This window comes from Pleurodeles waltl, chromosome 1_2 (assembly GCF_031143425.1).
Source record: "Pleurodeles waltl isolate 20211129_DDA chromosome 1_2, aPleWal1.hap1.20221129, whole genome shotgun sequence".
Taxonomy (NCBI): Eukaryota; Metazoa; Chordata; class Amphibia; order Caudata; family Salamandridae; genus Pleurodeles; species Pleurodeles waltl.
In genome coordinates this window covers 139,164,165-139,179,326 of record NC_090437.1, presented here as the reverse complement: position 1 = coordinate 139,179,326, position 15,162 = coordinate 139,164,165, and the positions used below count along the sequence as shown (strand labels likewise).

The window sequence follows — 15,162 nt, the reverse complement described above, 5'->3', positions numbered from 1 at the left end:
TATCTAACCAAACATATGTATCATAACTAACCTAATATAACTTTAACCTATCATCCCTAAGCCACCTACAATTTCAAACTTATCATACGTACCTACCATACCTATTCACCTACCATAACTTAAATGTAGCTCAGCTTTCTACCATACCTAACTTACCATATGCACCTACCTACTATACCTAACATACCATACATTGCCTATCATACCTAATAATTACAATATTTAACCTACCTGTACATACGTACCATATTAACCTCCTTCCACCTCTGCACTGAGTATATCTTATGCGCTTCCTGAGGTGGTTGTTCTAAAAAAGGAGAAAGTAATTCATATGGGACCTCTAGTAAGGGTTTAAGGTTCTGCAGGTTGTGACAGAAATTACATGTGCCTAGATGGAGGGCCCTCTAGTAACAGCCTAATGTACTGTAATCTGCCTTGGGAAAGTGATGATTTTCGCTTTCGAAAGACATTCAAATGTGAATGCCATTGCTTTTCTTAAACTCCTTCACTGCCAGTGTTTCTATGCAATTCTATTCATTTTGGGTTTTATAATACATCATAAGCGAAAGGGAAGGGCTTCAAATACTGAGACATATTTTCTTTGCCAATGCTTATTTGGACACATTGCAGTAATACTTATGTGATTTCTGTACACTCAAATGTCTCTATGAAATAGTTGAATTTTACTTTTATTTATCTCTGTCATCTATAGGACGCACCTCGGCCAATACCAAGGATGGGTTTATTGATGCCAGTAAGTTTTGTAAGACTTTTATTTTCATGGCTCTTGGAAAAATTAATGATGCAAGGTTCTCTGATTCCTCGTAGGATAATGGGTAACGTCCTGCTTAGCAGCAAAGTCAACTATTTGATGGCTTACTGTTTATTTTCTCCCTTGCATTACTTCTCTTTGTCAATGTAGCGGCAGCCTGCAAGTCTAAAATATGTTGGGGAGCAATGGCGACAAACTCACCATATGAATGACAGCCCTGGGATTTCTCGGTCTACAGTGCGCATGTCAGGTTGACCGTAGCTAGACAGCCCGCAACCCCAATATACACACTGTAAGGTGCAGCAGTCATCCTGTAATTCCAGGATGCAGCTCATCCACCTGCCTTCATGATTGCGATGTGCATACCATGAGACCAAAATGAAATGGCATCATTACGCAATTTTATTTATTTGTTTACCTGCTGCCCTCTCAGCAGGCGGGGTGATGTCCCTCTGCTCCTTAGAAGGAACCGCTCCTGGTCCGACCACAGGAAAACTTTCCGATACTTTTAACTTTGTGAAGGACTGTTTTAACAATATATATCGTGAATTTCAATATGTTGTGAGCTCCTAGAGGTTGCTGATGCACCATAGCAGGGGCAGATTTAACAAAAATAAGCAATGGCAATGCTTATCGTTTAGCTTCCATAGAAAGAAAATGTTTTACCACATTTCACTAACAAAATACAGGTATGGCATGGACAGGCAGAAAGCATAAAAGCAGAGGCATGCATCGACAGTTCAAGGTTCCATAAACACACAAAACAGATGCAAAACATGTTGTAGAAGAGCATTCTCTTTTTCAGATAGAACAGGTAGGACATAGAGGTCCGCGCTTCTCTCACATACTCAGAAGAACAACTGCACCTGCAGCAGCTTAAAGTCTCATGTATGCATCTGTCTAGACATATTTCCACTTCCTTGGAAGGACATTAGGGAATTGAGCCTGAAGCTTCATTATGGGCAACCATGAAATTAAAACGAAAAAGAAATACTGCACAGAGTGGGGTCTGAGGACTCAAAGAGTGTGAACGGCCCCAAACTTACAATTCGACCTCAATGGAATACAGATGATGCTGTGCGCATTCAATTTAGGGATGGGCTGTGTGTATGGTTTTTGAACAGCCTTGCGGAAGGTTGTTTATAGCACAAGGACGTTTACCTAACAGCAAGAAACGCATCTGTAATTGTTGAACATTTGAGGGAAGTCTGTCTTTAATTGACGGTCAGCCTTCTTTCTGTTGGCACATTTGCTTCAATTAATTGACAGTGTGTTTTGGCTTCAATTTTGTTATGGTGCCCCAGTAAACCACGGAAAGGCAGGCAAAGACTTACTAAGTGGCAAAATGGGTTTTGCGTCAGAGCTGCGCCCCAAAAGTGAAGCTGCCCTGATGCAAAATCTTAGTAAATCTGTGTCCTAATTCTTTATTATCTGTTATTTACTTGGAGTGTTTGTCTCTTTGAATATCATGCATAGCAGCTCTTCAGAGCAACCGGAATGACTTGACAATCCTATTGATGAATGTGAATAGTTCGTCACATTATATCAGAAGGACACAAATATCACTAAATCGTTATCTAAACACCCAAAAATTGACATTTTCCTTTTTTAAGTAATGAGCCTATCACCATTTGAATCACAGAAACTCAAACATGACTGGGTCAGGTGGTTGATTAGAAGGAGACTCACATGTGCATCATCGAACAAATAAGAAAATATGGCAGATGATGTGGGGCAACAATTCTGATCAGGAAAACCATACAACACAAGAGTCTCAAGTCCCTGACCAAACCATGTGGCAGGCACATATTTGGTACGCTATAGAAATGTTATATTACTTTGATTGTTGGTTTGATATATGATTCTCACAAAATAAAACGATGGATAGAGTGTTGAAGCTCTTTAAACACTCACCCCAGTCACAGATCTGGGTTTAATCCATTGTTATTTTGTTCGCCACACCACCCAAGTTTGGACCCTGCCATATGCAAATCAGTCTGCCCATGGGAACATTCCAGTCCGAACTGCCAATTCAGGTCCTCCCTGGACCAGAGACAGGCATCCTGGGACCAGTTTTGGGGTATCACCCTCATCAGCCAGGCTAGATTGAATACAATGGTGCAGCAAGCAAGGTACCCATATCTGGGCATATCCTGGCCACTTAGAGCAACTTTAGCAACACAAAAGGATTATAGATGGAGTGCTGATAATGTTCAAACACCCACCCCCTTTTCTACTCCTCCACCTGCCATCACTTCCATGCATGTGGCCTTCTGTTGGGTTATTCTTGTTATATTAAATGTGGAAATGTATTTCTTGTCCATAGTGTTGGTCAATTGAACAAAATGTCGTTGTCTCTCCATGTTACAACTGTTCCTTTTCTACGGGAGTAATGATGAATATGCTATAATGTGTCTTAAACATTAGTAACCCATATTCTCTGTGTAACAATTGACTATAGGTTTATATAAAATAAAACAATAGTTGCAAAAAAGGTGTTAGGTTCAATCAAGGTTAGGCAGCCTTTGTTTTCTTCAATCCCGGTATTTGAAAAGGCCAAAGGGGGCTCTAAGAAAAGCTTAAGGCCCTGGCATTTTCGTTTTAACTAATTAAACTTTGTTGCTAGCTCACACCAACTCTCCCATATACCCTTTCTTGTAAGTGTAGGCCTAGTAAATATTTAACAATTTCACTGCGTTAGATAGTCACACAGGTAGGTTATGCTCGAGGGAAAATTGGCAGTAAAAAATGTAACATTTGTTTCCTCTGTTTTGCAGGCCAAAAGCTTCCGTCGCTCGTACGACAGTGCTCATTGGAGCGTGGATGACTCCCTCGATTTAACGGACCTTCAGAATGAATTATCTAGAACTATTGACTGGGAGTAAGATTTGCGCACATCTAAAACTCTTTAGCATGAAGAAAGAGAAACGGTGGTGCTGTCATCATATTCTCCGCTCCCGCGGAAAATGTCTTTGTGCGTGTGTGCAATATTAATGTGTTAGGTTTTTGATTAAGGGGTGTGAACCCTTCTCAAGAAACAACTGCAATCTCTTTCAGGGTGAACCACCAAAATTCACTAACATAACCTGTGCTTAACTCTGACAGCTTGACACAAAAGCAGTCAGGCTGAACTTAGATCAATGTTTAAGGTATTTATGCAGCACTTCAGTACAATAATAAAGTAAAAACACAAAGCAAGAAAAATTCTACACCAATTTAGTTAAAAATAGGGTGAACTTTAGCAAAGTATTTGACACCAAAACAACAAAAATGCAATCAGTAGAACAGTATTTATGAATCTTTACAGTTTTTAGTAAAAACTAACACCTAACAGATCAAAGCGCCAACCACAAACATCTAGTCACAAGGCACTGGGCCAGAGTCAGTAGTTATGGCTGACCCTGACTGAACACTGTTTAGATACACGATGTGGATTGGGTCTGGTCTCTACTTACCTTCAGACTTAAAAGAATTTTTGAAGAAAAATGTCTGAGTAGGTAAAGTTCGGCAGGGAAAGGCAGCCAGTGATGTCCAAAGAGGAGATGTCATCATTGGTGAGCCGCTGGATGATGTTGCAGTGAAGATTTCTAGGTTTGGACTTAGTGTTTTTTGGAAGTCGATAAACCCTAGCAAAATGAAGCTGCAAGCATTCTGCTGCTGATGAGGGTGCCATGAGGCCGGATACCTCTTCTGCGAGGAGACGTGTAGGAGGCTTGCCTGGATTATAGTGGGAGCCTAAGGTAATTACACTTTATACCAGGTCCAGTTTTACCTTATTAATGAAATATAGCTGTAGCAGAGCAGCTAAGGCTGAACTAGGAGACATGCAAAGGTCTTGCAATACCACTATAGTCACACAGTACTTATACACAATAAGAGACAATACTCAGTGTCACCAAAAATAAAGGTATTTAGTGACACAAGGCCAAAAATATCTTAGAGGCAATATTCCTTCTGGAGGTAAGTATTATACACAATGCATGCACTAGTAGTCAGTCAGTCAGTCAAAATAACTTTATTCGGCGATTAGCCATAAAAGTAAACATGCATACATAAAAATCATCATAAAATACAGTACTTATGACATTCATTAAAAGTAAGTCTATTAAATCTAAGCTTACCACCCAAGCTTACTAAAACAGTAAGATAATAAATACTTATAAAAACGTATGTAACAATAAGACAATATAGTAATAGGACAATGCCTAATTTCTCTTAATAAATAGTCACATTACCAGTTCATATTGATTTCTAATGGTGATAGCGGATTTAATAAAACTAAGAATAGAAATGCAGATTTGTTTGGATGAGAGGCTTTGGATGCCAATCAATCCTTCTTTGTAGGAAGAAGTGTGCAAGTTGCGCAAAATGGGTAATAAAAAGGATTTCCTGGGAACTGAATAAAGTTTACAAAATAAAATAAAGTGGCAAGTGCTTTGTTTTGAAAAGTTATCACAAGGGCATGGGGGTAGTGTTTTTTCCCACACACATTTTATCGGGAACGCCACTCTAAAATGGATCAAATTAAATCTAAAAGATACAAGTAAAGAGTATAAAGAAGGGGTCGGGAACCAAACAAAATAAGGTTCTAACAAGTCTGATGATAGAATTTGTATATATGAATTAAAAGAGCTCAATTTCTCTGCCATTTGGTATCTAAGATTCATAACATAGTCTTTATGTCGAAGTTTAACCATTTCTTTCGCATTAGCTGGCAGGAGCTCTGGTTTAAAATACATAAACTCCAAATCCAAGTTTCGGAAGCCATTGTGAACAAAATTTAGCCATGGAATTTTGTTACATTTTGATAATGAGAAACAATCTTTTACACAATCATGTGTTAAAGTAGCCGCCGGATTTGACCATACTTTTATCCATAGCAAAAGTGGGGCAATATCTATCAGATCTGTAATGTAGCAGATTCCCAGTTCCTCATGGCATAAAATGTTTGCTATGTTCTTAGGTACCATAAGTAACCGATGAAGGAATTTATTCTCTGCAAGCTGCAAAGTGCTTGGACTGGTATATCCCCAAAGGCCACCCCCATAGATCGCCGCCGAAACACATTTAGAGTTGTAGAGCGTGAGGATCTGATGGACCGGTCTATGCCCTAATCTGCGGGCAAAGCGAAAGATTGCCTCAACATTTCTTGCCAGTTGTTGAAGCTTAAAATTCAAACGGGATTTCCAAGACAGAGTGGAACTTAGATACAGACCTAGATAGCAAAAGTCTTTTACCTTTGTCAGGGTATTCCCCCCATTCTAAAACATCTCGTACGAGTATTTTTAGGACCGCAGGTCATAACATGTGATTTTTTTAAATTGACTTTCAAATCCAGCTCTCGTGTGTGTGTTAAGAAAAGATCCAAGAGAGTCTGTAGACCGTTGGCCGTGCGGGCAATTAAAACAGCATCATCGGCATATAATAAAATTGGCAATTGTCTAAAACTCATCCTTGGGAAATCCTTACCATTTTGGACCAAACAATTATGCAAGCCATTTATGTACAGTAAAAACAGGAAAGGTGCCAGTGTGCAGCCCTGTCTAACACCTCGAGTGGAAACAAGGGGATGGGACCTTTCACCGTGTTGTCCAAACTGAATTAAAATATGGAGGTCAGAGTATAAGCGTTTGATCAAAATTAACAAATCTTGCTCAATCCCCATTGTATCCATTATGTCCCACAATTTTGCTCTGTTCACCATATCAAATGCACTAGACAAATCTATGAATGCTAAATGGATAGGTTCCCTTTTGGCAATTACATATTTACTGAGGATAAGATGTAAATTTAGGGCCTGGTCCACTGTGCCTAGTCCAGGCCTAAACCCATATTGAATTGGCGATAAAATGTTTGACCTTACAACCCAATCCTCGAGCCGGGTCAGGATGACACTCCCCAGTATCTTTGCCGTGGAGTCTATTAAAGAAATGGATCTATAGCAGAAGGGGTCAAGCCTGTTACCCTTTTTGAAAATCGGAACGATAATTGCCATTAACCATGAGGAGGGAATAGCGCTTTGAATAGCACTGTTCAGAACGTTTGTGATTAATGGAACCCACAGATCAGGTAGAGATTTAAATAGATCCACCGGTATCCCATCAGGGCCAGGAGCTTTCCTTAGTTTCATTTTAGTTATTGCTGCACTGATCTCATGTGCCTCAAGTAAAATGGCGCTCTTAGCTGGAATTGGAGTAGCCAAACGTGGGGGGCCACATACCTCCCCTCCGTCATTGGGATTATTTGCAGATTGAAATACAGATGAAAAATGGTCTACCCAAACCCCCTCTGGTATCAAACAGTCATCCTCCCTGTTTTCCTTTCCTGAAAAATATGGGTGATTAACCACCTTCCAAAATTGAGAGGGATCCCGTAATTCCGTTGCTGCCATGCACTAGTAACCAAAATCAGGTAAGTAAACAGGCATAGAATAGTGTAAACAGTAGAAAATACAATAGATTGCAATGGGCCAATGGGCAACACAAACCATATACTAAACTATTGGAATGTGGATGTCGAATTCCCCCTTAGGCAAGTGTAGTGTGTAGAGGGGCACTAGGAGTGTAGGAAACCACCAAAGGTAAGTAAAGTACCCCACCCTAGAGCCCAGGAAAGCAGGAGTAAAGTACAGCAAGTTTACTCAGGACACTGTACAAGTTGTGATGAAGAATTATGCAAGAACCGAGCAAGACTGCAAGCAACCAACATCCCTGGACCTGAAGACCTGTGGGGAGAGGAGACGAAGTCCAGAAGTCGAAGAGGAGTCCAGGAAGAACAGGAGCCTCTGCCCACCTGGAAGAAGGTGCAAAAGTGGATCTCCAGTTGGAAGAAGAGTACAGAAATGCACTAAAGAAGATAGCTGTGGGTTCCTGCTTGGTGCAGCAGATGTTCCATGTTGAGTTGTTGGATGAAGGCTCTTTGCGTGGCTGGATTCCTCCAACAAGCCTTGGTTCAGGCAAGTACCCGGTTTGCAGCAAAGAGGAGCTGCCTGGACCAAGGAGGGACCCAGGGGTCTCAACTCAAACTGAGGAGACAGAGGGGGCTCTCAGCACTTCAGAGAGCCCTCAGAAGACCAGACAGCACCCACAGGAGTCCCAGAACACAGGGACAAAGATTGCAAAGTACGGTCGTTGCAGCACTACACTGGAGGATCCCACACTGCTGGAGAACAAATCAGAGAACTGTGCATCACAGGATGGAGTGCTGGAGACCTGAGCTACGCTCTGCACAATGAACTTTTGGAAGAAGTGCACAGAAGCCCAAGGAGCTGCAGAAGACGTGGTGCACAGGAGTACTGTCGCAGCACGGGGAGAGAAGCTCTTACCACCACCAAATTGGACAGCTGGACTTTTGGACAGTCTGGATCACTTCAGTCCACCACCTGTGTCCCAGGGATCATGATCGTCAACAGGAGAGGAGTCCCAGAATACTGGCTGTAGTCGCAGAGAGGTGCCTGCTGAAGCAGGGAAGTGACTACATCACTCCAGGGGAGATTCCTTTGGTTCTTCTGGTGCAGTCCTCAGAGTGACAGGCAGTCCTCAGAGTGTGCACTACTTGGAAACGGTTGCAATTGCTGGCTGGAGCTGAAGTTGCAGGTCACAGGAGTCTTCCTGGATACTTTGTTGCAGTTACAGCGGTTCCTGGAGCAATCTGTGGTTGATCCGATGGTCAGAAGCTGAAGCAGAGGATGCAGAGGAATCCTGGAGGAATCTTGTAAACCGAATCTGATGAAACACCCAGAGGAGAGACCCTAAATATCCCTAAGAGGGGGATTGGCTACCTACCCAGGTATGCCTCTATAAGGAGGGGTCTCTGACGTTACCTGCTGGCACTGGCCACTTAGAGGTCTCCAGAGGGTCTCCACAATTTGGAATCCAAGGTGGCTGATGCCAGGGACACTCTGGAGGAGCTCTGGGCACCACCCCTGGGATGGTGATAGACAGAGGAATGGTCACTCCCCTTCCCTTTGTCCAGTTTCGTTCCAGAGCAGGGACTTGGGGTCCCTGAACCGGTGTAGGCTGGATTATGCAAGGAGGGCACCATTTGTGCCCTTCAAAGCATTTCCAGAGACCATGGGAGGATACCCCTCCCATGCATGTAACACCTATTTCCAATGGGAGAGGGTGTAACACCCCTGTCCTAAAAGAAATGTATAGTTCTGCCTTCCTGGGATTGAGCTGCTCCTGAAACCTGTCTGTGAGGTGGCAGCAGCTGGGTCTGCAGTGGAAACCTCAGAGAGCTGGTTTGGCAGTACTGGAGGTCCATGGTGGTGTATGGGAATGGCCCCCCAATACTAAATTTGGATTGAGGGGTCAATTCCGTGATCTTAGACACCTCGCGTGGCCATATTCAGAGTTACCATTGTGAAGCTACATTTATGTATTGACATATATGTAGTGCACGCTTACAATGGTGTCCCCGCACTCACGAAGTCCGGGGAATTGGCCCTGGACAACGTGGGGGCACCTTTGCTACTGCAAGGGTGCCCTCACACACAGTAAATTTACACCTAACCTTCAGTAAATGAATGTTAGACATATAGGTGACTTATAAGTTACCTGGTGCAGTGAAAAATGGCTGTGAAATAGTGTTTGGACTATTTCACTCAGGCTGCAGTGGCAGTCCTGAAGAAAAGTGTGCATGAGCTCCTTATGAGTGGCAAAAGAAATGCTGCAGCCCATAAGGATCTCCTGGAACCCCAATGCCCTGAGTACCTAGGTACCATATACTAGGGACTTATAAGGGGGGGTCCAGTGTGCCAATCAGAATTGGAATATGGAGTCACTAAAATGTACTGACAAATTTGGAAAGTAGAGAGAGCATAAGCACTGGAGCTCTGCTTAGCATAACTCCAGTGACACAATCAGCATACTGACCACACATGTAGACCACAAACTATGAGCACTGGGGTCCTGGCTAGCAGGATCCCAGTGAGACAGGCAAAACACACTGACAAACAGGCAGAAATTGGGAGTAACATGCCAAGAAATATGATACTTTGCTGCAAGCCGCTGAACAGAATTTGCTGCTGTGGAGAAGAATGTAGCAAGAGTTATCAAGAAGTCAGGCTGAGCGGCTATGCAACTAGGGCTGATTGGCAAGCAGGTAGGTCCCTGTCTCCTCTTGGTTCTCAGAGCACTTTTTGGCTTAAAAAGTCCCAAGTTTTGGTTTTAGGTTATTTGGGCACCTTTAGCACCGCTTCGAAGGGTCCAGGACTATGTGGGCACCACTTGGAGGGTAAGACTCACTTTAGGTAGGGTCCAGGTTCAAAGTTCATGTTGTTGGAGCTTTTTGTGTCCCTGTAGCTCAGACAGGCCAGCCAACTAGCCTATGGAGTCACTCAGGTGGCCCTCAGTTCAAGCAGCATGGCAGTCCTCCAACACCAGGACAGTCCTCTGAGAGATCAAGTAAGGCTTACCGCATCAGGACAGTCTTCTGGTAGCTGCAGGGCAGTCCTCTGGTAGCTGCAAGGCAGTCCTCTGAAGTACAGGCAAAAGGTGAAAAATTTTAAAAACATGGAGAGCAAAATATTTGATAATAGACACTTTAGACAAAGGGACAATGTGTTTGTAGCATCTTGGATCTACAGAGTGAAGAGTAGGTCTGAGGGTCCTATTTTCATACCTGGTGCCAGCTTTGAAGTGAAAGAAACTTCTGGACTTTTTCCCTCAAAGATGGTTCTGGAAGTTCCTTCCTCTCCGTGGAGGCTCCAAGTGGTGTGAGGTTGCAAAATACCAGTGTGAAGTTCATTATGAGTGTGCTGAGGCAGATCCTTTGAAATGTAAGTGGGATGGGGAACAACTCCATCCCACACATCCTGACAGGATAGCCCATCCTGCCAACAACTAGTCCCCCTTTGCCTCCCCCTTTGACTCACTGTCTGGGAGAAATACACAAAGGCCAGCTACCATGCTAAGCATGGTCATGTGACCAAGGATACAGGCTGCAGGCACAAATGGTTAGGCCAAGAACATGCTAACTTTCTAAAAGTGACATTATCAGAATTGTGACTTAAAATCCAACTTAACAATTATAGAGGATTTCTTTAGCGACTAAACATGACAGTTGTATCTGTTCCCGTAAAAAAAGTTATCATTTACAAAATGTAATAAGGCAACCCAGTCTTATCCTATGGGACAGGTAGGCCTCACGGTAGTGATAAATGAATTTAGGAGTTTTTCACTGCCAGTACATGTAAAATGTAAAGGTACATGTCCAAATCTTTAAATATAATGCACTCTGCCCTGTGGGCTTCAAGGGTGACATATGAATTAAGAAGGGAGGTTTAGGCCTTGCAAAGAGGTTATTTGTGAGGTCATATTGGCACTTTTAAATTGCAGACAGGCTGAGATAGCATTCCGGAAACATGTTTTATAATGCTACTTAAGTGAGTGTGACAATAAATTCTGCAGGCCTACTAGTAGCATTTAATATACAGGCTCTGGACACCACTTCCTTCTTTCTTTATCTCTATATTTCAGATTAGAAACACAATCCATGAAAAGAAAAAGCACATTCCTTGTACCAATTTACCAATGACTTCTAAGTAAATGAAATGTGCCAATCATGTGTAGGCCAATTTACATTATTTTAATGAGTGATCACAACCACTTTAACACTGGTTAGCACTGGTTAGAGCATTAAGGCCTATATTTTTACCTTTTTAACGCCGCATTTGCGTCATTTTTTTATGCAAAACCGGTTGCATCAAAAAGCAGCACAAATGCGGCGCTAATAAACTATAAATATGGGCCTAAGTCCTAAAGCTAACAAAAATGTATGTCTGTAAATAAGAGGGAAGTAGGCATAAAGTTTGGGGCAAAACCACTTGAAGTTTAACAGTTCTAACATTCTGCAATTTATTGTGGAAGGAGGGTAATGGGATTTGTGAAGAATCTAAGGGTAGTGGTTAGTTTTCAGAAATCCAATGTCAATTAAGTTGAATATTTGATGAAAAAGGCATGTTTCTATGATAAGTGCTCTGTTTTGAGATTGTTGAAAAAATTAGAGCGAACAGGCAACAAATGTTTTTGTTGCCACATAAGCTTTTTACTTGATGTGCTTTCTGCATAGTAGTCTGATCTAGATTGATGTTCTTCCCTATTTATTCAACAGATGTATTAGCTGAGTCTCGGGATCTGGGAAAAGACAGATCTACAACATCTTCCATTTATAAAACATCACATACCAAATAGGGCAAGGCGCAAAGGAAGATGCTCCTAAAGTTATCAGAACTCCTCCTAAAAAGGGAAAAAACACAGGGTTCTTAAAATTGCCCACCCCCACTAGTTGTGGTATGCTTCATCATCAGGCTTTGCATCAACATCCCCACTATGACCAACGTCAGGGATGGAGCAAAAGGGAAGGAGTTATAGAATATACAACACATAAACCTAAGGAGTTATCTACTCTGCAGAACACATATATGAATTAAAACTATCTCATGGGTGTCCAAAACTAATTTTAATCATGGGCACCTTGGATAGGAATAAAAACTAGTGCCACAGTGGTGATACTGGGAAATTATCGCCCATACAGCTCTGTCATCTGCTATTCTATCGACATGTTATGGCCTTTCAACATCGCCCTTTTGGGTTGGATGGCCTTCATCAGGACTTTAGATCCCTGTATCAATACACTGTACCTGTATTTGTTGATTATTTAAAAACGGGTTATGCTGGACTCAATTGTCCCTTAACAATACACACACACAGAATTACTTAAAAATAAAAAAAGAGACAAACAAATAAATATATTCAAACAACAAAAAAGTAGAAGAGCCAGCTTATTTTAAAAAAGCAGATACCTAGTGAGGAATTTGTGCTTCAAGCAGTCACTTACCAAGTTTCTTTACCTCACTAGGCGTTTGCTTTTCTGTGGAGTGCATTGGTGATGGTGGCACATAAATGTAGATAGGAGATTCCTGATTTAGGGAGGATGGATAAGGAGTGTACCTCTCTCCTCTCCTCTGAGTTTTTTAAGTATGTTCTTAGCCATGACCATTTACATTTTTTTTAAATAAATACAAATTTTTTCATAAAGTGGCTTTCATTCAGCAGTCTCCATCCACTGGTCTGTTTGTAATTCACAATTTGCTTCTGTCCACCACAGCAAACAGCATGGGACTATAGATCAGTCCACTTCTTTCATTGGCTCTGTGAGTGATGGCATTTAGCTTAGTGTGTACATGCACACTATAAGTAGGTGTAGCGGTTTTCAGTCAGCCCTCTTCTTCCATTGGTCTGTTGCTCTGGCATCTACATTTCTGTTTCACCCAGTGGCATACAAAATGGGACATAGGGCCTGCCCACTTCAGTAATTGGCTTGCCTTTTTGTGAGTGGCAGAAGTCTGCTCCTGCATAATGTGCACTTACACAGAAAAAGTAGTCCCCTTCAGTGCCAGGGCGACTGACCTGATTTGTGTTTTTTCAATTATTTTGACATTCACACCCTTTTGGCACTGTTAGAATGAGAACCTAAACACAGCTCTAAAAACACCTCATTCCAGCTCTACATTCCAGATATTCCTTTTGGGACTTGCATACAAACACACTACTCCAACATAGGCCTGCACATATCTATAAAAACACCTTATCCATGTCCTGCAGAATCTCTTACTACTCTTCAACCCCTTGCACCTCCTGCTATTCTAGCCCTTAGCTGTGCCACAACCTTTTATTCCATGTGCAGCACACCTTGATGTTCGTTTCTCAGGCTCTGCCATCACCCTTAAATCCTGCTCTACAGTACCTACTGAGTATCCTTTTATCCTGAGTTACTACAGCTCCACTGCTGGCATTACCACCATCATCACCACAATAACCACAACCATTGTCACCCCTATTGCCATCCACACCTCTACTAACACCACCAGTACCACTATCATCATCACTATTATCACCATAATGATCACTATTATCACCAAATCACTTGCTATCATCACCAACATCATTATCACATCACCATTACATCACCACTGCCACCCCACCACAACCACTGCCACCATCCTAACTGCTATGAGCTCTCCCACTAGTAACATCCTCATTAACTTTATCACTTCTGTCACACTCACCACCAGTTTCATTGCCACCATTACCATCACTGCTACCACTACAAACAGTATCATCACTACATGCTCCCCATTACCACTAGCATCTGCACTACTGCCATCACCAGTACTATTATGATGAGCAGCACTACTATTATGACATTGCTGCCACAATCACCGCACTTCTCCTGTCATCAGCACTTCTAAAACCATGATCTCACCATGAACACTGTTACCACCACCAAAATGTTAATGTATGTTTGAGTATGTAAGAGAAAGAGTATTGTGGGCATGTGTGTGCAATTTTGTGTGTTACCAATAAAAAAAAGTCAGTCTGATTGGCTTTGCCAGGCTTGTTATTGTTTGATTTTGTGTCAGGACACATGTCATAGATTCTTGCTGCCTTACCAAGTGGGCAGAATTCAGATCATTGGTCTACTTTAAAAATAAAAATAAAAATTGGGATATAACTGGTTGTGGTTTTGTTCCCATACACGCTCAGCTGGTCACTGCTCTTCTAGGTGTATTCACAATGCTTTCCCCCTTCATCTGTACTTCCCTTCCTCTTTTCTGCCAGTTGTCCATGGGAGGCATCTTAGAGATCCTGGTAAAATAACCCATGGTTATTATTACATTGGCAGATGGATATTTCTGAAATACTGGTGACCACCACAACTTGAACAGATGTCTATGGATGCCTAAGAGTTGTTAAAGCTTCCTACAGATTCTGTTGTTTGTCTTGGTGTTATGAACATGTTCCCTTGCTCAACTGATTTATAATTGATCTTTAAAAAAAAATCTATATAGAGTATACAGTTTTCACTAACTGGAATGTTGTATCTTTTTCTTCTCTAGGCCTTATAGAGTACTCCATGCACATGGTGGTGAGTTATTATTAAGAACATATATTTGTGACCATAAAATATCACAGTGGTTTTAATAAGGTAACCCTTTGTCGGACCATTTTCACAACACCATACATTTTGTATCCTACATCAGGATGCAGCTGGAATCTCATCAAGTAATGTGTGTTTTGACTTTAGGTGCACCTATGCTGTTTAATTGGAAGCCATGTTAGTTGTTTTCGCTCTTGGAAGTTTTTTAAATACACTATTGGTTTAATTTATCCACAATCGAAGGGACAGCCAAAATGACAACATACACCCCTTGACCCTTCTTGTCATCTTAGGATGTGACATCTTAAAATGTACAATAAAATGACAGTCAGTGTTAACCCCACACTAGACGTTAAAACCGGAAACAGCACTAATAACGCGCTCAATGCAACAATATGCATTGACCAGGCTGCCGTTACCACGCATATGCGTTTACTATTCATGCG

General features: G+C 41.8%; 1 protein-coding gene across 10 annotated transcripts in view; it reads left to right on the top strand.

Moving 5' to 3' along the window:
* The window catches only part of LOC138297861 (uncharacterized), a 1,048,787-nt gene that overhangs the window by 813,012 nt on the left and 220,613 nt on the right, over positions 1 to 15,162 (top strand). For all 10 annotated transcript variants that reach the window (XR_011204470.1, XR_011204464.1, XM_069236838.1 and 7 more), the window contains 3 exons: positions 713 to 754; positions 3,550 to 3,653; positions 14,676 to 14,704. Coding sequence is in view for 8 of the 10 variants with exons in the window: in XM_069236838.1 (XP_069092939.1) it covers positions 713 to 754; positions 3,550 to 3,653; positions 14,676 to 14,704 (175 nt within the window). In the remaining 2 variants the exon portion in view is untranslated. The remainder of the gene's footprint in view (positions 1 to 712; positions 755 to 3,549; positions 3,654 to 14,675; positions 14,705 to 15,162) is intronic.